Source organism: Serinus canaria, chromosome 3 (assembly GCF_022539315.1).
Source record: "Serinus canaria isolate serCan28SL12 chromosome 3, serCan2020, whole genome shotgun sequence".
Classification (NCBI taxonomy): Eukaryota; Metazoa; Chordata; class Aves; order Passeriformes; family Fringillidae; genus Serinus; species Serinus canaria.
Window position 1 is genome coordinate 38,555,301 of NC_066316.1, and position 22,824 is coordinate 38,578,124.

The 22,824-nt window shown below is 52.5% G+C and overlaps 1 protein-coding gene across 1 annotated transcript; it reads right to left on the reverse strand.

The window, feature by feature from the left end:
• Positions 1-193: 193 nt before the first annotated feature.
• NFKBIE (NFKB inhibitor epsilon) lies at positions 194-14,734 on the reverse strand. Its single transcript, XM_030236369.2, has 6 exons — positions 14,228-14,734; positions 3,873-3,975; positions 2,789-3,020; positions 2,530-2,618; positions 2,012-2,260; positions 194-1,689 (listed from the first exon to the last, which is right to left on the reverse strand). Exons 1-6 carry the CDS (start codon positions 14,569-14,571, stop codon positions 1,624-1,626), a joined length of 1,083 nt encoding a protein of 360 aa, XP_030092229.1. The 5' UTR covers positions 14,572-14,734; the 3' UTR covers positions 194-1,623.
• Positions 14,735-22,824: the final 8,090 nt, after the last annotated feature.

Here is a 22,824-nt window from a genome sequence, read left to right on the forward strand (position 1 = left end):
CCCTGCTTCTGAATCCCCTATCCCAGCCCCAGGCATGCCTGCAGGGCCAGCTGTAGCCAGCATATGGCCACCCAGTGATGTTTTACAAGACACCTTTTTAAAACAAATAGTTTTATTTTAAAATAACAAAACAAACAAAAAAGTGCAGATCACTTGTTTCTGCCTTTTCCCTTTGCTCCCAGCTACAGCCCTGATCACACCATCCCACACTGCCCCACAGCATCTGTCATCACTTCTTTGGGCAGCCTGGAAGTGCCTCATGTCCCTTGTCAAAGATGTCCTTGAAACAGCCCCATGGGCTTGCAGCAGGGTTGAGGCCCTGCCAGAACGTGAGAGGCAAAGATTCAAAAGAAACAGAGCAATCCAGCCCAGGACTGCTGAGGAAACCAGGCAAGGTCCAGAGGTCTGGGGGGGTCCTTAATGTTGCTTTCCTGGCAGCTTTCCCTCACAAGAAGGGAGGAAGAAGACAAGAGCTAACTCTAGAGCATCCCGGTCGATTGCACCATCCAGTATTTGTCCCAAACAATAGCAGCTGCTCCCAGGCAACAAGTGAGGAATTTTCCTGGCTGAGATGGGGTAAGTCATCTGTGCCTTCATTCCCACAGCACCTTTGGCTGATTTCCTAATGCATTGCATGTGCTACTGTGGCTGGAGAAATAAGTGGCAAGGAAGGGTGGTGAGCTGAACAACAGAAGGGATGGGAAGATAATGCTGCCACCTCTTCCACTTTCGGCCTGGGAGGATCTAAAACCCAGGGAAGACTTATACCCTAAGTTTTTTTACCCCGTTCCTAGGCAGGAGAGGGGGCAGGATCTTTCTGTCCTCTGTGACAGAGGAAACGACAGCACAGTAAAGCAGCAAGGTGTCAGGCACAATGGCAGAAGCAGGAATCCACAACGTGGTCTTCAGCATCTCCTATGCTCTTTCTTCAGCCCTGCAGCCAGATGTTCAGCAAGACAGCATGGCAAGAGAGCACCTTGCTGGGATCCCCAGCCTCGGCCCTGAGCACTAGAAAGGCTCTGCAAAGGGAAGGCCCTGTACTCCCACTCACCTTCTGTGGTGTGAAGGACTGAGGGAGCAGGCAGACTGGGGAAAGCCCTGTAGCCCTCAGGTCCCCAAGCCCCGGCAGTGATGCACAGCCCCCTGACGCTGTGCAGTGTGGGGTGGGTTCCATCACATGAGACCTCTGGCGCCCACAGCAACAACAAACATTTATTAGAGTAAGTGTTGACTCTCCTCACCCCACACTTATTCTGATGGGGTGCCAGACAATGCTCTGTCCTGCCCACAGTGTGAAAATGAGTCCTCTCCTGCTCCTTCCCTGTGTGCGCTGGAGATCCCCACAAGTCAGACCCACAGCAGGGAGGGGAAATTCGGTCCTGCTGCAGTGCACAGATTCTAAAAGAAAAGCCTCCCCTGTGTAGTGCTCATAATGCCACCTTCTTCCATTTGGGATGGCAGACTGAGGCAAACAAACTCTTCCAAACAGGGGAGGAGCAGTGGGATAAGTCTCCCAAAGTGTCTCTGCTCCCACTGAACTGTACGCAGACAACATCCTAGTGGGCAGCAGGGCAGCAGCACAGAGGAAGGAGGCAGCCCGAAAGGCCAAAGGAGTCCATCTGCTCATTCAGAGCACACAACAGGCTTCCCTGAGATCTTCAGGTCATCGAAGGGCAGCAAGGCAAGGAGCTGCAAAGACCAAGGGTATGGACATGTAAAAGCATCCAGGGCTGTGTCTCCACCAAGCTGGGGTAGGGGCCCAAATCTTCTGCCCACCCAGTCCTCCAGCCTCCCATGTCCCCAGGGAAGTGCCAAGAAGCCCTATCTAGGCTTTTCCTAGGGCTCGAGGCAAAAGGCAGTTATCCCACACATCACAGAGCCAATGCTTACAACATATAGGGAAGGATAGGGACAGCTAGAAACTCCTCCTAGGAGGGTCCCTCTAATCATCCAACTCCTGCACTCCCTGACACACTTGCAGAGCCACAGGCTTCCCTCCACAGAGACTCACATCATCGTTGCCATCAGCCAGGTCCTGAGCTGTCTCGTTCTCCATGTTCCTCAGCAGGGTGTCAGCCCCAGAGTGTGAGAGGATGGCGGCGATGGCAGCATCCTTGCGGCCCACGGCCAGGTGGAGCGGAGTGCACCCGTTGTACATCTGGGCATCCACGTACGCCCCATGGCGCAGCAGGAACTGCACAGCCCTACGGTTGTGGCACTCCACAGCCAGGTGCAACGGCGTCTTCCCGCTCGTGCCCTCCTGCAACCCACAGATCACGAGGGTGTGGCTGGGGGGTCCTCTCAGATGGGCCCAGCAGCACCCACCCACACCCCCTTGACTGGGTGCAGAGGGCAGTCCCCACCCTGACTGCTGTCACAGTACCCAACAACCTCTCAAGGACCTTTACCCCTCAAAATTCAGTGCTCCCAAGCCTCACAGCAGTGCCTGCCCCAAGGCTGAAGGGAGCGCCCAAAGGAGAGACCCACCATCCCAGCCTTTACAAAACATCACACCATGCCCAGTCCTACCCGAACATCAATATTGGCGCCACTCTCCAGCAGCAGAGACATCATTGGGATGTTCCCTTTCAAGGTACTGATGTGCAGACAGGCCAAGCCTGTGATGGGGAAGCAGAAGAGAGCCACAGTCAGCCCAGACTACCCTGGGGCACACCAATCCCACCCACATTCCCATTCTGCTGTGCTCCTGGATCCCTGCATACACATCTCATGGTCTCTGCCCTAATCTGGCCACCAGCTCTGCCACTGCGCTGCCCCCAGGTCTCACCTTGCCAGTTCTGGATCTGCAGGTCCTGGTGGTGCCCACGGGGCTGAGCCGTGCCATCCGGTGTGGCTGGCCCCTCCAGCAGCTGCTGGGCGCACTGCAGGTGCTGCTGCTCACAGGCCAAGTGCAGCGGGGTGTTGCCATTACGGTCCTGCAGCCCGGGGTTCACTCCCTTGTGGATCAGTGCCTGGATCACGCTGGGCTGCTCCAGGTACACAGCGAGGTGGAGCGGGGTCTGGAGAGAAATTAGAGAGGGAAGAGATGTCACCCAAGGGGTCTCCAGCTGGATAATAAGATATAGACTTAATGATTTATAGAAGGTTGAAATTTTTTTTATTAAGAGACCCATACTTTATTATAGACAGTTATGATGTAGCTGGACCTAACTGGTGCTCTAATTAAAATACTATCACTATTAGTTAATTAAGAAACTACCTTTTGGTAAACAAATCTCTGTAATACGTTCTACATGTTCACAATACTAGGTGTAGTAAGTTAAGAATTGTTTCTCATTCTTTTCTCTGATCTTCTCAGATCCTTTCCCAGAACGATTCCTGGGAAAGCTGTGTTTCTCTCTGTGGCCAGAGAGCTGTTGCCACAGGGGAGGATGCCCTGTAGGAGAGGAGGTATGCTGAGCCCCACCAGTGTCCAGGAGCTAGCCTGGCAGCAAGAGCTAACTGCCACGCAGGACGCCCCCATCCCTGTGGTGGCGTTACATGTGGCTGATACTGCTGGGGTCACACGGCTTGCACCTTGCACCTCAGCTCCCATGGAGACATCTCATTCTCCCAAGTTATTTGCCCTGCCACATTCAAGCCATGCCTCTTCCATGGCTGTCTGCAATGTCCTGAGGCCGTGCAAAGAAACTCTTCACCCCGCAGTGCTGGGAGCTGTCACACCTCTCTCAGGGCATCTCCACCCCCCTTATTCCCCTCCCTGCAAAGAGGCTGCACACACAGGACTTTCACCATGCTCTGGGGAAGCAGGTGTGGGCTCCTGGGGAAGGGGCAGATGGATTGAGCAGTATCTAGGGAACCACCTATGGCATTTCTCTTCCACCCATCTTCTGCCTATCACAACAGCATACCTGGAAAAGATCATTTTGGATCTCCAGCACCTCCCTGGGTAGCTGAGCGATGCAGCAGAGTGCTACAGCTGGGACACAGTGGATAATGGCCAGATGAACCAACCTACAGAGGGTTAATGGTGACAGGAGAGAAAAAAAAAAGAAAAATAAGTCCCAAGTGCCATGCACAGGAACAGAAATCCTTCCCTGCTGCACGAAGGAATAATCTCCCTGCTTCCTCCAGTCTCCTTTCCTCCAGCTTGGAGGTTCTCCATCTTGCGCTCTCCCTGGGGAAGCTCAGCAGATGGCCAAGGCAGGAACATGGTCTGAGGGTCCACATGGCAGTCCTTCACTCTGATCCCCACGGGGAAAGACCCTCCTGTCCCTGCTAAGCAACACAGGGTTCTCCCTCAGATCTCACATGTGTAGGGTTTCAACATAGCACTGCCCAAAGCCAGGCCTCCAGGCCTTTGGTGTAGGTCCAAAGAGCCTGGGAGGTCTTTCCCAGAGTCCAGGAGCCTGGTTTGGTGGCTGCGGAGAGAGATCTGGGGTCTGGCAGCTACCCGGGGAATTCCAGTTCCCTACTGCCAGCTGCACACTGTACTTCTGCTTTCCCCTCCACAAAGGCAAACAGTCAAAGCTGGGCAGGAGCCCAGGGCTGGTCCAAGATCACCTGCATGGCACAGTCCCTATGCCAGGCAATCTGCCGACCTCACACTGATTTCCTCTTCTTTTCCCCACATCCTTCCCTTTCAGCACTGTCATGGCAGGGCTGGCACGCAGCCCGCCAGCACAGAGGGACACCAGAGATGCAGCTGTCCAAGCCTGGTGGCAAGCAGGGAGCTCTGGTCCTCAGGACTGCGGTCCCCACTGGGGTGGCCAGGCACCCGAGTCCCCCAGCCCAAGGACAGGTCTAATTTCCAGATGGCCCCTGCACAGTCAGAAGAGAAGCGAGAGCAGAACAGAGGCAGCGCTGAGAGGGAATTTCCAGTCTCCCCTGCCAACCTCCTGTCTCCCAGGCCCCCTGCACTGAAGGGCCCATCCTCCCACAGGGCAGCCCCCACAGACCAAACCTGGCCACTGGTCAGCAGGCAGCATCTCCCACTCTGCACAGCAGGACAGGCATGAGCTCGGCCTCCTGACCCTTACCACTGCACTACAGGCCCTGGGTGGCCTCTGTCTCTGGAAGGAACCAGCTCCAAACTGAAGGCTGGGCTCTGCCACCCATGCTGCTTTGATGGAGACTGGCAGGGCCAAGAGATGGTGGGTGAAAGCTGTGCCAGCCCTGGCAAGACACCCCACTCTCCAGACAGTCCAGCTCTGGGATGCCACCCGCAATGTGGGGCATGGAGAGCATCCCTCCACAGGCAGGAGAACAACACCTGACCCTAAAGAACTGCAGACAAGAAGTGGGGCTGGCTTTTTGCCAGTTGCACTGGGACATGAATGTGCTGAGAAGCTCAGAGGCCAGTCTCCAATAATGTCTTTTATTGACCTCCTCCCAAGTCCTGCTTGAAGATCAAGCCAGCATCTGGGACCCCAGGCATCTTCAGCTGAAACCTGACTTTGGAGGCAAAGTAGACTTTCCAGTTTCTAAAGGCCAGTTCCTCTCCACCTGCTGCCAGGGACAGGCTGTGCCCAACATGAGAGGCTTTGTCCCCGGGGAAGCCCCAGGTTATGTTGCAGCAGGGAATTCCCCGCGGGAAGGGGAGGCCACCCACACTTGCTTGCCTCTTGCATGAGGTGCCCCCTCACTGCCAGCACTCCCAGGGCAGGGGAGAGGGCTGCAAGCAGGGGCCGTGGGCAGGGTCTGGCCACCCTCCATGGACCATGAGGCAGAGGCACAGCCAAGGGGCCCAGCCCAGGAACAAGGCAACCAGCTGTAAGGACAGCCCTCCCCATATCAGGCTTTTACTAACCTAGCTTAGGAATGATCTGATCAGGGAGGTTCCCTGCTGGGTTTGGCATCAGTCCCTGTGGTAGCACCTCAGCTGAGGTGTCCTTTGCACACTTGCAGGGACAGCCCTGTTTCTCCAAACCTGCTCCCAGGCACCACGTCCAGGAAGAGGCTGCAGGATCTGCCTTCTTCAGGTACAGCAGAGTTAAGACTGCTCAAATAAGGGACTTTCCACGGCAATTCAGCTTGAACTTTAAACCGCTGGTGCTTTCGCTTTCCAGAGCCACGCTGGGCTCCCAGGGGAGAGAGCAGCGCTCATGGTTGTGTCCCAGGGCAGACAGCCCTGGTGCCCCAGGAATCCCCCAGGCCCCTCTGTCACTACCCACACCACACTGCACTGTCATGTGGGGACGAGTGGGGCGGTCACCCGAGGGAGATGGAAACCCCCGAGCAGCACTCTGCCACTGCCAGCACCTCACTTTTTCTGGCTTGGTTGCCTTTGCAGCTCAACAAGGCAGTGGAGCCGCTCGGGGCTGGGCTGACACTGAGCTAGTTTGGGCATCCATGCTACAGAGGCAACGGGGGTGACCATTCCCCTGGCCAGAGCTCCAGCTTTCACCTCCAGCTGGGATGTGCCTGCTTTGAAGGATTGCTTTCCCCCCTCCCCCTTCCTTCTCCACCCGGATGCATCCTCCTCCTGGGCTTTCATTTCTGCATTCGTTCCCGCCTTTCCTCATTACCAGCCCTCAACTTCCTGAAATGGCTGCAAGAACCTGAGCTACTTGGGGGAATCATCCCAAGGCCAGAGGGCTGGGAGGTGCTCACGGTGAGCACATAGTGCACTGAGGCATTCTGTGCCACCGGCAGTGCTGCCAGCTAGGAACTGGGATTGTCTCTTAACTCAGGAAACCGCTTACACCCAGGAGACCCGAGGTGCAGGCATCGTGCCAATCTCCACTTTTTCCACCGAGGCTACAAGCACACCTCTCTCTGTGTCACAGCAGCCACGTGGTCCAGCTGCTGATGGGCTGCTGTGTGCTGGCACATGGTGTGCCAGAGCCAAGGCATGAGGACGGAGACACCCGCTCGCTGCCAGAACCTCTCCGTGCCCAGCCACAGCAGTGTGCCCTTGCCAGAAGAAGCCCTCTGCCCTGCCATACTCAGATCCTTGCCCATCCCTGGCTGCCTGCACATCTCTCCTCTGCTTTCCTCCACTTGCCTGCTCCCTCCCTCCCCATGCTCTTGCCTGCAGTGCTCCTGGCTGCAGCCACAGGGGTGGGTGTCCAGCAGGAACTGTCAGAAAGGGCAACAGGGAGTTTTGAAAAGGGCACGGGATGGAGGAGCTGTGAGCAAGGGAAACACAGCAGGAGCACAGACTGCTGGGTTCATTCTCAGCTTTTCCACTTGCTCACCAGCTCTGTCCTGGCATAAGGGGAGTCAACACTCTGAATCACAAAGGCACAGGACATCCCCGGCACGAAGTGATCTACCCATCATCAGAGAGATAACAACCCTGGAGCAGAGAGGTTGGGGCTATCCCTGGGGATATCCCAGGGAATGAACATGCCATGCCCAAAGTGATCCTAGCTTAGGCACAGGAAAGCATCCATTTCCACAGCGCTGTCCATCTCCAACTTCTGAGTGACCTTATGTGTCCAGTAAGAAATGTTTCCACACATGAGGACTGGTGGCAGGAAAACAGGGTAAGGGGTGACACCCAGCTCTGACACACAAGCAGAACAGATGAACTCTCACCAGTTCTCTGGCTACCCTTTTCCATCTCTCTAGAAAAGGAGCTGACCATGCAGATCCCCCCTTCTGCAGAGCACGACACCTTGTCCACAAAGCAGCCTTGCCCTTCACCATATCACCCCATAAACACCTTAATCAGGGGATCCAGCATTCAGTGGAATTTGCTTTGACAAGTTTTTTCCCTCTCTAGATAAGGTCCCTGCCTGCAGCAGGAACAGCTCATTCCCAGCTCCTTGTTTTGGCTGAGTGGAGCAGTAGATCATGCAAACAATTCACACAAGAGAAACTTGTTCAGTGGAGGAAATGGCCCAGCAGCAATAGAAAAGAGAGCAAGGGAGGAGGAAAAGAGCAGGGGAATTCCACGCTTACCCTGCTCTCCTGTTCCAGCCCTGTAACCTGCACTGCTAACCGCTTCCTCAGCCACCAGCATGAACCTCTGCCAGCGGGCTTAGCAAGCACAGCTCATCCTGCCCTGCAGCCCTGAACCAGCCCAGCCTGGCTCCCTTCCTTCCTCCCCACATACCAAAGCAATGCTGCCCTGCTCCATAAAGCTGATCCAGCTGCCCTCTGGCAGCTCCAAGGGAGCAGTGGATCTCAGCTGCCTTATTCCATATTCTGTGTTCCTGCCCTGCAGGTTTCATCGCCCCTTCCCTAGGAAGGGCACAGCTTGAATTTGAGTGGAGGGGGGGTTTGAGATGGGACGGGAGGGAGGCTGCAGCTAGAGGGATGCAAAGCCCTTTCAGCCACATTGAGTTCAACATTCCTGATCTCCAGTCTGGGCAGCAGCTGCTTCCCAGCCCTCTGTCCTGGGGCCAGAGTGAGGGGTAGGAACTGACAGGTGAGCAGAGGAGACAGTCTCACCTTTCCTGGGGTGTTCTGCAGAGGGTCTGGTCTGAGTGCTTGAGGATAAGAGAAGCTGGAGGCTGACTGGCAGGAGAGGCAGAAGGGCTGTGGGCACCCCGTTTTTCAGTGAGGTGGGGACAAGAAGTTACCCTGACCTCACAATCTCTAGATTCTGCACCCACACATTTGAGAATTTTGCTCCATTTCTGAGTAGATGGTGGCTCTGGGATTGCAGAAGCACTAAACATTAGATGCGTGTGGGCTGTTCCCTGCAAAATAAGGGGCCTGTCCCATACTACTATCTAGGCACAGATGGGCCAAGCCAGAAAACAGGTCAGCCTACCCAAGCAGGGGCCAGTCACCATCGGAGAAGCATGATGAACAGCTTCAATAAAAGCAGCAAACATCCCAAAAAGTCCATTGACTGTGGACAGGCCGTTTCAAACAGAACGAACTCATACCTGACTCCTTGGGAGGCAAATACATTCTACAGTTTCTGTACACAAAGAGATATCTTGAGGTCAGAAGAGCCTCTTGTAACAAGAGGACAGCGCCTGGACTTTGCCAGGGCCTGTACAACACACCCTAGCAATCATTTACAACCCCACAGATATCCTCACTGTCTCAGGATTTTCTTTTAATGAGGCAGGAGAGGTGGGTCTAAGGTGCCTCAGGGCCGCCCTTCAGCTCTGGAACTGCCCCAGTCAGAGGGGCTTCCCAACTCTGTGACACAGAGAGCATCCCACACAGCTCATTGAGAGGCACGCAGCAACCACTCTCACAGCTCAGAGCCCCCAAGCTCTTCCTACACACTCATGTCTGACTCCTCATTTTTTCACATTGCACTAAAAAAAACCAGACCCAAGCCAATAAAAAATTAGTTATTGTGTGTTTAATTAGCTGAGCTCAACCCTGTCCCAGCAGCAGTCAAGCCCACCTGCAGAGAGCAAGGACCTGAAGTTCTCTCCACCTTGGCTGATCTGTTACAGCCATGCTTCTGCATCCCAGGACACGGAAATTTCCAGCCATTCTTTCCCTTCCTCTGTGCTGAAGTTCCCTGTGTGTGTCCCCAGCTCCGAGGCAAACCTAGACAGGTGGAAAGTTTGAAGAAACTTCCTCCAGGCCAGGCTGAAGTCATCCAAACAGGGAAAAAACCTCTAGCATGCATGATCCCAGAAGGCTTCCAGGACTTACCCACTTTATACCAAGGCTATATGTGTGTGACCCCTGCAGCAGCCAGAAACTTCTGGGGCATTCCAAAGAAACTTGTGCAGAGCTGCCTGGCCTTGCCCAAGCTCTCCTGTTTACCAAACTCATGAACACACACAGAGGAAGAGCTGAGAGTTCAGGGACAGGGAGCTGGACACAGGAAAACTCCCTCCTGGCAGACCCGTGTTAGGACTCACTTTCTCTGATGCCCCACAATTGGCAGCATGCTAGGGAATCACTTGGGATGGACGTGAATCCTGGCAGTCAAGCAAGGTTTCTGAAGAGCCTCTGGTAAAACCAAGAGCTCTCCACTTTCCATTAACTATGGCCATCCCACTGCTGGACAGCTGGCAACATCCCAGCAAAGCAGGGGGACTCCCAGCCTGACCAGCAACAAGGTGCACTCCCTGCATCTGACTTCTTTAATCCTTCTACTAAAACTGAGTCTCTCCAGTCCTGTTCCTTTTTCCTTCCTTCCTTCCCTTTCTTTTATCTTTGCTGAGCACTCCCCCAGGTCCATGGGGTTCAGCAACACCCCTGTACAGCAGGGCAAGCAGCGAGAAAGCAGCCAAACTGGAGCAGACAACCTGAATGGAGACAACCTCTATTCCTCTGCTCAGGGGAGATCTCCAGCCCAAGACCACATGGCTGGAGAGGGTTATGATTGGCACATGGCAATGAATGGTTAGAAGTGGCTCTTGGCCCCTTGAAGATGAGCCTCATGCTCAGAGACAGCCTGCACAGGCAAGGGAGGCCCCTTCAATACCATCATGTGAGGAGTTCAGAACATCAGCTCCCACAGGGCCCTGATTTTACTCGATTAACTGTCCCCAAGCCCTTGTTAAGGCATTTCAGCCCACGAGTCACGGGCACGTGATTTCTTATCAGCAGATGGGGCACCACTTGTCTCTGGTGGAAGGAGGAAGTCAGGCTTCCTCTGCTCCCCTCCCTCCCTGAAACATACACCCAACCAAAACCACGCAGTCCCATTTTCCATCTGAAGGAGGCCTAGGTCTTCCTTCTGTGATTGAGCTGGGGTCCCTCAACCTTCATCCCTGCAGAGATGCTGCACTGCTTTGCATACAGAGCCCCATGCAGAAGAAGACAGTCACTCTCCTGCAGAGGCACTGCCCCCAGCCTCTCCCTCACCACGACATCAGGTACAAAGGCAGAAAGCCGTGTGTGGCCCAAGGACCAGCATGGGCAGGAAGGAAAACATGTTTTTAAGTTTAAGATAGACTATACAGTCCTGGAGAGAGGAAATTGTGCTTAACTTCACACTCTCATAAATCACCTCTGCCTCTCCAGAGTTGTCAAAGGCTGACACCAGCCCAAGGAAATGGAGAGGTTTTCTCTTGTGCTGGAACAAAATCAGGTGATCCCTTCACACCCCATTTCACCTCCAAGGAGCTGGACCCACACTCATCCTTTTCCCAGGATGGTGGAATTGTGCATCTGCCAGGTGAGGTTGAGAAGGATGGGGTTTCCTCAGTGAATCCTCACAAAGGCTGAGGTGGTCTGGAGGCTGGGGCACAACAATAAATCTGCCTGCAGCCCCCTCAGAGGCAGCCAGGCCCAGAGCTGGAAAGCCCCTCTCTTCGCTTCCACACAGAGCAGTCCCATCAGGACCCAAGTCAGCAGAAAAGGAGTTTGTTTACATGGAAGAGACAGATATTTGGAGCTGTTGGTCACAAGGAAAAGATAGATGCTTGGAGACCATTTGAGTTTGAGTGCACAGGGTTTGTTCTCTACCTGCCCACACAGTAAGCAGGATACAGATCACTGCCTAAAGTGCACTCACCATCTTCTGCTTGCCACCCCACTCCTCATGCTTGACTTCTCCTGCCCTCACAGCTGAGCCACACTCTCTTGGGAACTAATGTGCCTTATTACTGCAGCTCTGACTTCCCTGAGGCAGAGGGGCTGCCAGTGGCGAGAGGGAGCCATGGAGAGGATGACATTTGGGCAAATAATTCTTGGAAGACAGCACCCACGCATTTCACTGGCCATTATACCCCCATCCTTCCTGTTAGCCAATTTCCTTCCTGCCAAAGTGAGACTCCTTCTAATTTCGGGCACAAGGAGAGACAGTCTTAGTCCCATTGCTTCACCCTGCCTGCTCTGACACTCCTCTGCTGCGGAGGCAGGCAGGGAGGTATCCAAGGAGGATCCTGCTGACACTCCAACCACCCAAGCATTGCACTTCACCTCTGCCTCCACCTCCTGTTTTTACCGAACAAGTGCCAGGCTGACAAACACAGGCACACCTTGAGATGGCACAGGTAGGGAAGTCTGAGGGAGCTAAGGACAGTGAAGATTTTTGTTAGATGTACAGCCAAGACTTTTGCCAGCTCCCTTTGTTCAAGCCCAGTGCTCCTCTCAGCTCAGTACCAGTCAGGGCATCTCGGGAAACGGGAACTATTTAGGCAAAACCCCTGGACTTTTTGTATTTTCAAAATTACAATTACAGGAAAGTGTAGTTGCCCAGGTCTTATGAAATATAATGATAGTATGATTTTAATTCTCTGCCTGGAGCTGTTTTGTGGCAGACACTTTAAAAAGGCACACTGGGAAATATGCTGCTGACAGAGATGAAAAGAAGAAATGAAGATGGGTTTGTCTGGCTGGATGAAAGGCATGTAGCCTGTGGCCATCTGATCCCTTCTCTCTGGGGACCTTCTGTCACTGGATGAGCAATTGCACCATAGACTTTAGCATTACTATCAGCCCTGACTTGTTTTCACAGACAAAACCGGTGGCAGCTCAGTGAGTTCCTGGGTGCTCACACTCCCCATCTGCATCGACCTGAGTGGTGGATGTTCAGCACTTCTAAATATAAATGCCACCTACCTCTGCCGCAGGGTCAGCAGGAGAGACAAGAATAGCAGAGGCACAAATCCACAGCCTCACCACTCTAACCACAAGAACAGTGTTTTTTCCCAGCAGTGGGAGTAGATCCCAGGAAAGCCTGTCTCCTGTGTGGACATGATGAGCCCAGAGCTGTACAACCAGCAGACCTACAGCTCCCTCCCTCCGTCTTAACAAATTTCCTGTTCTGAAATGCACTGTGAGTGAGAGAAAACAGAAGAGCAAAGGCAACCTCTGAGAGCCTCTCCTGCCTACAGTAACCAAGGCACCACTGATTAATGTTTTCCTGGTTAATAAGATGTTTGCATTAGGTCTCTCCAAGCAAGTCTGACAGGCAAAGGGCTTCAAGCCCCAAACAAGACAGCCTCAAGCACTAAAAGCATCTCCAAGCAGCTGCCTCTATGGGGCTCACTAATAGAACAGTAAGCGAGGAGCCCTGGGTACACCATGACAGACAAACCCGGGGGGAAGTGTTACTTCAACACCTCTGATTAAAAGATGCCTGGCTCTCTCTATGGGCACCCGGCTCTAGCCTTACAGCTGGGAAAACTGGCAAAGCTCCTCCATTCTGAGGAGCCACAGAACCAGCCTGTAGATAGAGCAGGACTAGAAAGCCTGTCTGGGGAGTGTGGGAGGCTGGGTTCTTTGCTTGCCATGAGACTTCCAGCCAATCCTCAGAACAGATCCCAGAGTCAGTATTAATGAACTAATTAGCAGATGCACAGATTCCTTCCTAACAGGGAAGTAAACACTCAGGCTGTCCCCCAGCTCATCTTCAGCTTCAATCCAGATGTGTTCTGCCAGGCAAGGACAGAGCTTTCTTGCTGCTCTCGCTACTGCTTGATCATGTCACTGCCTCTAAGTTTCTCTTCCTCTTGCACCATTACTCAGTATAAAACTCTAGCCTGGTTTTGGGGCAAAGCTTCACCCTCAGCTGTGAGAACACTCCGCTCACGCTCTGTGTGTACACTCATGATGAAAACCTTCCATCGAGGGAACGTAACACAGGAAAAAATGCTGTGATTAGCTGAAGGTAATTACCAGAAGCCAAACCAAATAACTCTGGCGTGATGCCTCTGCCCTTGAGAAAGCATTACGGATGTGGGAAGCCCCCCTTCTTAGGAGAAACACTTGTCTCTGTCACAGAAGCTCAGGAGGGCAGCCCCACGTCGGGTGTGCGTCACAACTCTGCCAAAAGCCGTGGCTCTGTGGGCAAGTTGGCAAAGCAAGGCGATTCCCACCTGAGAACAAATAGTTCTTAGGTTGCTCGGTTGAGCAGCATCTAACACAGCCATCGCAAGGTCTTGCCCTGCACGGCTAATCTTGTTTCAGGACTTGCTTACGTGCCATCTCAGGCAGCCAAGCCTTCCCCATTGTGGAGGAAACGTTGCATTCTCCAGAGAAGAGACAGTGGAGGAGGCTCGATTTGCTCTCCCCTTTCTTCTAGTTGCTAGCAGCCCCACGGCAAGTGGAGGTGGGCTTCCTATGGTGGGTCCATTCTGTGCCAAGTAGCCCGGGGTGCCTCTCTCCCTGCTCACTCCGCTGGACCTGGCTCAGATACCTCAGGCGGGTGAGAGGGGTCACCCACCCAAAGCATCCACGCACACCAAGGCAAGGAGGGAGGCTCTTAGGACAGGGGCCTGGGGAGACCTTAACAACACGGCTGATCGGGTGCTCCTCGGGGGAGGGCTGGAGACCGCGACAAACACAGCCTGGCTTATCTCTAGGCACCGGCTCCCCGCCGCTGCCAGGGGAGCAGCCCGGGGCTCGGGGGGCAATAGCTCGCAGCTCCCCGGGGGTCACTCACGTGTCTCCGTCCTCCGAAAGGTAGGTGAGGGCCTCCAGCTGCTGCCGGCTGAGCCCCTCGGGCCGGGGCGGCGGCTCCTCGGGGCGGCCCCCCGGAGCCCCCGGCAGCCCGGGCAGAGCCTCGGGCAGGGCGCCGGAGCCGTAGCTGGAATCCAGCCGCTCCTCGGCGGCGGCGGCCTCGGCGAGGGTCTCCTCGGGGGCGGCAGGGGGGCCCTCGGGCGCGGCGGGGGTCTCCCTGCCGCCCGGCAGCGAGCGCAGCGACTCGATGCCAGAGTCGCACTGCCCGTCCTCGCCGTCCCAGCCCGCCGCTTCCTTGCGGCACTCGCCGCCCGCCGCCCGCGACATGGCTCAGCGCCCGCCGTCCGCCCGCCCCGGCCCGGGTCCCGCTCCCGGCCCCGCTGCCGGGGGGCTCATGGCCGGAAAGCCAGAGAGCGGCGCCCGGCGCAGAGTCTAAGGCGCCCCGGCTCCGCCTCCGCCGCCTCCTCCTGCCCCTGCCCGCACTGACTCAGCCGCGCCCGGCCCGCCTGCCCGGGATTCCCCCGCCGCCGCCCCGCCCCGGCACAACCAGGGGCTGCTTCTCCCCGCCCTCTTCGGCGACGGGAGCGCACGAACGTCGGGAGAGAGGAAAGACGGTGGCCCCGGCAGCGGGGGCCGGCATCCGGGGTGCGCAGGGCAGGGAGGGGGCAGCGCTGCGCTTCCCTGGGCCGGGCGGTGCACGCCGGTCTGTCCTGGGCCAGCCTCCCCCTCCTCGGCTGGTTTGGGTTCTTTAAATAGCGGGCAGGTCTGCCAGGGCAGGGAGCGGGACCTTTTCCAATCAGGCGGTGTGTGTGGGTGAGGATGCTGCAGCCTGTGAAGGTGCTGAGTGAAGCCACAGGCTCCGTGGCAAACAATATGGTGCATGTCACTTGTAGCAGAGGTGCAAACCAGGCGTTTGCTCTTCCCGTGTGCGTACATTAAACTGTTCCACCCACTGAGACACCTTCTCATCTCTTCTGCCTTTACAGGGAAAGCCAGGACGTCACTGTAGCTGCCTGCACAAGCCTCTTGGTCCAGCCGCTTCTCACCACCGCTCTGTGTTGCAAACAGAAATGCTTTCAAAGCCCAGAGTGGCTACCAGGGCTCACACAAGAGCAGCCAAGATATGGAGATCAAAGCTGAAAATAGAAGGTCGAATGAAGGCCCACCTCAACTGCCTGTGAATGACTGACCAAACTGCATTTCAGTGCTCTCTTCCCAATGCCAAAACTCCTATGGATCTGCATAGATGTAATTGCTTCCAGTGTCCCAAGCAGTGAGATTTCCTCAAAAAACAAACTAGATAGCTCTGAACACAGCTAACACTTTAAAATCAGTTTCACATTTTGCTTTTATTGCTTGAGAGGACTTTCTGTCTCTGCAGGATGCCCATTCTTCCAGTTCTGAACAAGAGAGGAACAACCTCCTGCAAGGAAGCTTACCTGGGAAAAGCTTGGTGATGGATACTGGATGAACTCATAGGAACCCCATGCAGAGTGACAAATATTTCTCTATCCCACACTTCAGCTGTTGCTTTGGGTTTGTAGGAAGAAAGGTTTTGGGGTGTGAGGGCAGCAGCAGAGAGACAGATAAGTCTTTTTCGCGTCAGTTACTTCCAGTCACAAGTTTTCTTCCCATGCTCAGGATCTATTTCCATGTCTCCAGTTGTGTCTCTGGCACTGTGTCACTGCAAGATTATAATTACTGAGGGAGAGGAGCTTCTCCCACATCTGTCAGCTCTGTTCAGTGCAGTATGGGGATCTGGGCCATATATCCATGTCATTCCCTCTCACACCCTGGTGCTGGCTGCATCCTAGCACCACCTGTAGCTGTTGTTCCTGATCCGCACACAGATCAGGAACAGCTTTCCATACCCAACTACTAATAGGTTATCCACCAATTGCCTTCCTACATGCCTTTGCCGTTTTCTTTAGTAACATCCTAGATGCAGCTCCATCATGGAATGGTTCCTTGTACACTTTCCTGTGAATAAAGTGGTCAAATCAACAATGTTGTGTGGTGATACACAAAGATTTAATTTTTCTGTCAGCTAATTGCAGCTTATCTTTGCATCAGGCATCAGTCACACCTTGATTATACTGTGATGTGCTGTTCCACTTGCGAAATAGGTGTGGATCCTGGTTCCAAGACTAGCACATGTCCAGGAACAGTTCAGCCAAAGCACAGAACCTGGAGTAGTAAGCCCTGGACCAGCTCTAGCAAGAGGCAATTCAACACCCACCACTGGGGACTCCACAGTCCAGTTCCTTGCAAGCTGTCTACACCTCTGGGTAGCAAGTAGCCCCTGGAAGTGGCCTTCCTCTGCTGCTGATATGAATTTATCTGGAGTTTGTGCTCTTGCAGCTTCCTTAAGGTGAGCCTTGAACTCTTTTAGCTGGTTGGTGCTGTGGCAGGGCTGTGTTGTCATGGTCTGCTGCAGCTGAGTGGGGAGACCAGGCGTGCCCCATTGACATCAGCTGTGCCCCCCCAGGCATCCATGGCCAGCCACTCTCTGCTCTGACCTTTCAACTGCACCCACTAACACCCAGCTTAGGCACCATCTCCTGCCACCCCTCTTCTGACTGGGTGTGCTTCTATTAACCTTTCAGACAATTTTACTGGAAAGTTTGAAAGAGGAACTTGGCCACTTTGCCCCATTATTTGTCTTCTGTTACTCATTCTGTGAGGGTTGGGCTCCTTTTCATGCTGTCTTCCAAACAGAGAACTTTTCTGCCTGGCTGTGCAAGTTTTAGACTTCTATTATTTTCAGAGGCTTTAAATACAGAGAGATAATACATATGCATAAATCTCTACATATAATGTATTAAAGGCAATGGTAGAGGGATTAAAAATAATTAAATATGATATGAGGCAAATCTAGATGTTCTGATTTAGTTTAGAATGTTTTAAGAAACGAAGCTCTGATTCTTGGGTGTCTCCAGTCCCCTTTAATATGTGTCACTTAAAATGGTTAAAACTGCAGGGAAAATCTAAAGAGGAAGGGATCTATTCCCACTAGAGGTCAGTGCCAGCACACGCTGTTCAAGGCAGTGGCGCTTCCCCACCACATGGACATGGGAAGGAATCCCTAGGCTACCCAGACTCCTGGGTATTGTCCCTGATACTGCCCTGTCCCCAAGCACAGCCCTCTGAGTGACTAAATTAAAAGAAGGCCTGGCCTGGCACCAGCATCTTCTCTGTTCTTTGAGCTGTTAACTGGGTAAAATAAGTGAAATGCAGCTGAGAGAGATGGAGAAAGGCAAATTATACCCAGTCTGTGTCTGGTTTGAGAAAATATAATGGTCCTTTAATTACCAGCTGTGGTCCTGTCATTTGTAAGCAACAGGGGTTACCTGAAATTGTGATAAGCAGTTATTGCCACAATAATTCACACCAGGCAACGTGACTGGTGCTAACTTCCCCCTATGCAGACTGTCTACTGCACAGCTTTCATCCCACATGAGCACTGAGCTGCCCCATTCCCTGGGGATGCAGCCCTTTTCCCTCATCCCCAGAATCAGAAATGCTGAGCCCATAAGAAAGGTGCTAGATCCCCATTTGAGGAAGCTCTTTCTGCGTTCTCCCCACCAGAGATGTTGCTGGCACCCCAAGCAACAACCTGGACCTCTGTCTGGAGCTCCAGCTCAGAGAGCTCAGCCTGCAAGCTGGGCATTCAAGGGAAACAGAAGCCCTGGAAGAGGATGAAAGTTGCAGGAAAGACAACAGACTCTCTGCTCTGACTGTGGTTTCACATATCTGCCAGCAAAGCAGTTCTGTACTGCACCAAACTGGGTCGCTTCACCTTCTGCCCAATAAAGGAAAGGAGGAATGTGACTTCAACAGAGCAATGCAAAGGGTACCCATTTTCTGGGGTAGTCAGACCAGAAAGCACTGGCTGCCCTCTCCTGGTAAGTCTGGCTGAAGTCACAGGAGGGTCACTTTGAATCACTCCAGGGATGCTGCTCTGGGCATCTGCTTGTTTTTTTTAATATGGAATTATTTCCAAACAGAATTCTTCTCCTCGCAGTCTGTGTTGGATGCCTCTCATTCTTCCATTGTGCACTCCTGGAATGTATGGGAGCCATCGTGCCATTGTGGTGACACAACCCAGTGCAGATCAGGTTTGTCCACATGTGGTAGGTGGTCGGCAAGTTGCCCAGCTAACGCCCTTCCTGAGAAGATTCCCACTGTTGCTCAGAGTCCCAGTGAACAGGGAAGTTTCTACTCCTTCTGTCATTCACTGTGTGTATGATGTGTAGGAAGTTGGACAAGAGGATTAGTTAATCCCTTGAATGGGGATCACACCTAACTCACTCCACTCTCAGCATTCACTTCCACAAACAGAAAGTGATTGGTATAAAGATGCACTGAAAATCCTCGACCTTACAAAGTGAATGAACAAAACCCCTAGATATTTTAACAAAACTTCATTCTAAATTATATCCCTTTTGTGTAACTCCTGTCAGCCTGATGGCTGCTGCAGCAATGCTCTCTGCTTGCATCTGGGAAAACGCACGGTTGATAGGACTTGCTATGTATTTATGTGTGTGTGTGCTCAGGGCTCTCCCAAAGGAGATGGCAGATGTGGTTATGAATGGGGAGTGGCAGATGGTCTTGGAGAACTGATAATAAAACCATGCTTAAATAGGTGGTGAAACTGTGCCCTAGGTGAGAAATCTTGTCACCTGGGGCTCTCTTTATAGCTAGTGATGAGACAGACTCACTTCAGAGGGTGGCTCTGATAACCTCTGTCTGGCCACATCGCTCTAATGAAGAACGCTCCTCCCTCCCCATGGAATAGCTGTGGAAGACAGTGCTCCATCGCCGGTCTATCATTTATTCATGACTCTCTAAGTACAGTTCATCTGGCAGAGACTACCCAAGACAAAACAAAACCTCGACCCACCCAAGCATCCCTCAGCTCACCTTGCCACAGAGCACAGGACAGATGCTGCCAGTGCTGCTCCTGGGCTTCAGCATTGCTGCACTGGCCCTGCTGGCTGGTAGAAGGGAGGATGGGTTTATTTTCATTTTTGAGTTGATTCTGCTTGAGCTGCTTTCTGCGTCACCTCAGCCCCTCACTGCAGCCTTGCACCCCCACTAGCCCAGACCTTGTCTCCAGCAGTGCTCCGAGTAGCTAGGTATTGCTCGGCTCTGCCCTCAGGAGAGTTAAACCTCCCAGCTGCCAGACTCAATTAGGGCTTGTGTCTCTCCACACTTGCATCAGAGTGAGTTGGGAACAGGCCTGGTGGAGCCACTCTACTGAAAACAAGTGAGGAGCCCAAGCAGGGGCTGGGAGAGAGGGGTGAGCAGGGTGGCAGGGAGGGGACATGGGGGTGAGTGAGCTGTTTGAAATATTCAGGTGCTGAGCAGGAGCAGGTGGCCATCCCATTGGACAGAGCAGTTCTGACACCATGAAAAAGTGATGACCAAGTCTTTATTGCCCAGGTGATGGGGCACACAGAAAGCAGGATTGCTGCCATTCCCCAGGACCGTGGCCAGACTGACAGACCTATACAATGACCCCTAAGCATGCAGTGGGTTTTAGCCCCTTCCCTAGAACAGCAACTTCCCTGCCAGCCAGGTCCATGGGGAGAGCTTGGTGGTACAAGGATGCTTCTCCAGGTCAGAGTAAGTCAACTTCTACCTTTCAGTGTGGGGAAGGCAAACTGCAACAGAAACCTATTTTCTGCTTTTAGGGAGGTGACTCCTGGGACTAGAGATAGACTAAATTCCCTGAGCCATTAGTTTCCGTGGTTTATTCCTTTCTGGGGGTGATGGGCCAAAAATTTAAGTGAGAACAAAGCATTTGGCAAGGGAAGATTTGGCTCAGTTTCCAGGCACTTGGGGCGGTTGCCGCTGCTCTGGAGCTATATCGGACAAAATGTCCTGAGGACTGTCAAACAGCATCTGGGCAGTGCTGAATCCGCTTTTCATTTCTAGGGGGAATGTGAGGGAGGGCCCTGGGTATCCTGCTGGGCTACTGCAGAGAGGAAAGTGATTTAACCTGACCCAGAAACCTCTGTGGAGCCTCACAAAAGCTGTGATGATGGCAAAATAGACTCTCATGAGGCTGGATGGAAAACAAACAAACTGTATACAGGCAGCCTGTTGGAAAAGAAAGGATCAGAGTGGGGATCAAAGACTTTTCAATGACAGCAATTCTATTCAGTGAAATGTGCCCCAGAGCAGCAGCTACAAACCCAGCTACTTTGTGAGGTTTGAGATTTTGAGTGTTTGGGGACTGCCGTTGTGATGTGTACCCCTGCTACTGATGCTAAACAGAAATGAGCTCCCCTGTCACCAATTAATGACCCCTGGGGATTTCCTTCCCACAATAAAAAAAGCACACCTGAATCTCCTCCCAGCAGACATGAAGTCTGAGTGCAGCAGATGAAAACACAACATATTTCCTTGAGGACAAAGCTTGCAGAGGTAGGTGGCACCCAGACAGTCAACACTACCGACCAGCAGTGGCAAAGGGATGTTGTTAACTGGAGCAAGAGGCGCATTCCTTCACCCACACTCCCCTTGTTGCATTATTAAGGAGTAATTTAATTGGAGTGACACATTCTGGAAGGCTCAGGCAGCCAGCACAAAGTATCCTTGAAATTTCTAAATTGAATAGGCATTAATTTCTGAGCATAGAAAATCCTGCATCCCAACACGAGGGGATTCTCTGCCACGCATCTTCTTAAGAGACAAAAAGCAGTACACGGCTAGGAATCATCTATTGCTTTGGAACAAAAGACTGAGTCTTGATCACACTTGGTCTATTGGAAAAAATAAATCTAAACACAATGATATATGTATCTATATGATGCTGTAAAATCCATTTTTATATTTAGGCTACAAATAGGAGCACAAGGATAGGTTATCTATGACCATCTGGTTTAAAATGCAGCCTCCATCAAATTTTTTTCTAGAAATTGAATGCAAATTTGCTGCATGGGTAAGAACTAATAACATATTTAAGCAGGAGCTGAAAGGCTATTTTCTGTAACTACCAGAGACAGGAGAGTGAGACCTTTTGCGGTTTGATGCATTATGGAAAGTGAACGAATCCCGCTAATATGATGTCATGCTTTATGCTTGCTTGGAACAGATATGAATGTCTCTGCAGGGTGGCAGATACAGGGTTTCTGGAGAACAAACCTATTGGTAAGGGCACCACCTCTACTTCAGTTGCTGTGTCTTCTTAAAAGCCTCCCTGCTTCTTTCAACCATTTTGTCACATCAGAAAGGCCTCCATCCCAGAAATATCCCGTTCTCCAACATGATTTTCCAGTAGAGCATCCTGAAACCTACAGGAATAACTGGAGGGAAATGTCACAAATTTTTTTCTCTTGCCCCCAAGAAAAAAAGGGTTGAGTGGATCAGGCTATGTGTTGTAATTACAGCTTCTGGGTCCTCCCTGTGATCATGACACAGAACACAATCTTGGATGCTGTCCATCCTGCTTTAGTTTCTGAAAGGCCTAAGCATCATATGTACTCTTATTTCTCCCATTCCTGGGAGTCTTGTGCCCTTTGTTGCACATTATCAGCCATGCCTTTGGGTACCTGCCCGAGGGTCTGTTTTCCTCAGAAAGTGGCTGAGAACTTACACAACTCCAGTTCAGACAAAGCAGGGCACACAAGCTCTTTTGTGGCACCTCATCTCAAAAATAGCACAGCTGGTGATGTGCTTGACAGTGTTGTCTCCAAGATATGCTGCCAGGACCAGTATCAAAGATGCCTGACACAAAAAACTCTATCTCTGACTCACCAGTAGCCACTGACTCCACCAGTGGAGGATAAATTGCACTGTGGGTATCTCCATAAGGGCGGCAGCAGCCTGCTTCCCAAGGGTTAGTCCTAGTGGATAAAAAGCCCAGGATGGGCACATCAAAGGAAGCTCCTTGAGTCTGAGCGTGTGCTGTGAAACTCCTTGCCACAGAATGCATGAAGCATCTACAAGTCCAAAATCAAAACAAATTCAAAAGTAAATGGACAAATTCCTTGGAGAGAAAGACACCATAGGCTATTAAATGCAAAGGCATAACCTTGTACCACCTTTCCCCCATCTTCACCCTCCTGCTTTGCTCTTTTTGTGTGATTTTCACTTATTTGAGCTAAAACCAGTGCTGTTCCTGGAGGGCGATCATCCCTCAGGCACTTTTTGGTCTAGCTGAGGTCACATGCTATAAAAAGCAGAAATGCATATAGGAATGCAAATTATTTTCAACTATTAGTGTGCATGGAATAACAGGCTGCTACAGGAATTGTGGCAGCTCTGGGCTTGTGCCTCTTTGCCTTGCTCTGCCATGACACACAGCCATGGGTGAGCTCTCCTCAGAGCACGGGATCCATCACATGAGGGTGGGTCTGAAACCCTGAAGAGCCAAAGTCTGCCGGGATGATTGGGCAGGGGGTGTCTGAGCAGTAGGCATGAAATTCCAAACAGGCTGCTCCTGCTTGCTGCTGTTCCCATGGAAACAGGGGAACGGCGAGAGGAAACACATCCCCAGCCTCTTTTGAAGATGAGCTCCTTCAGCAGCACCCCCAGCCATCACATCTATTCCCATAAGAAGCAGGGATTGGC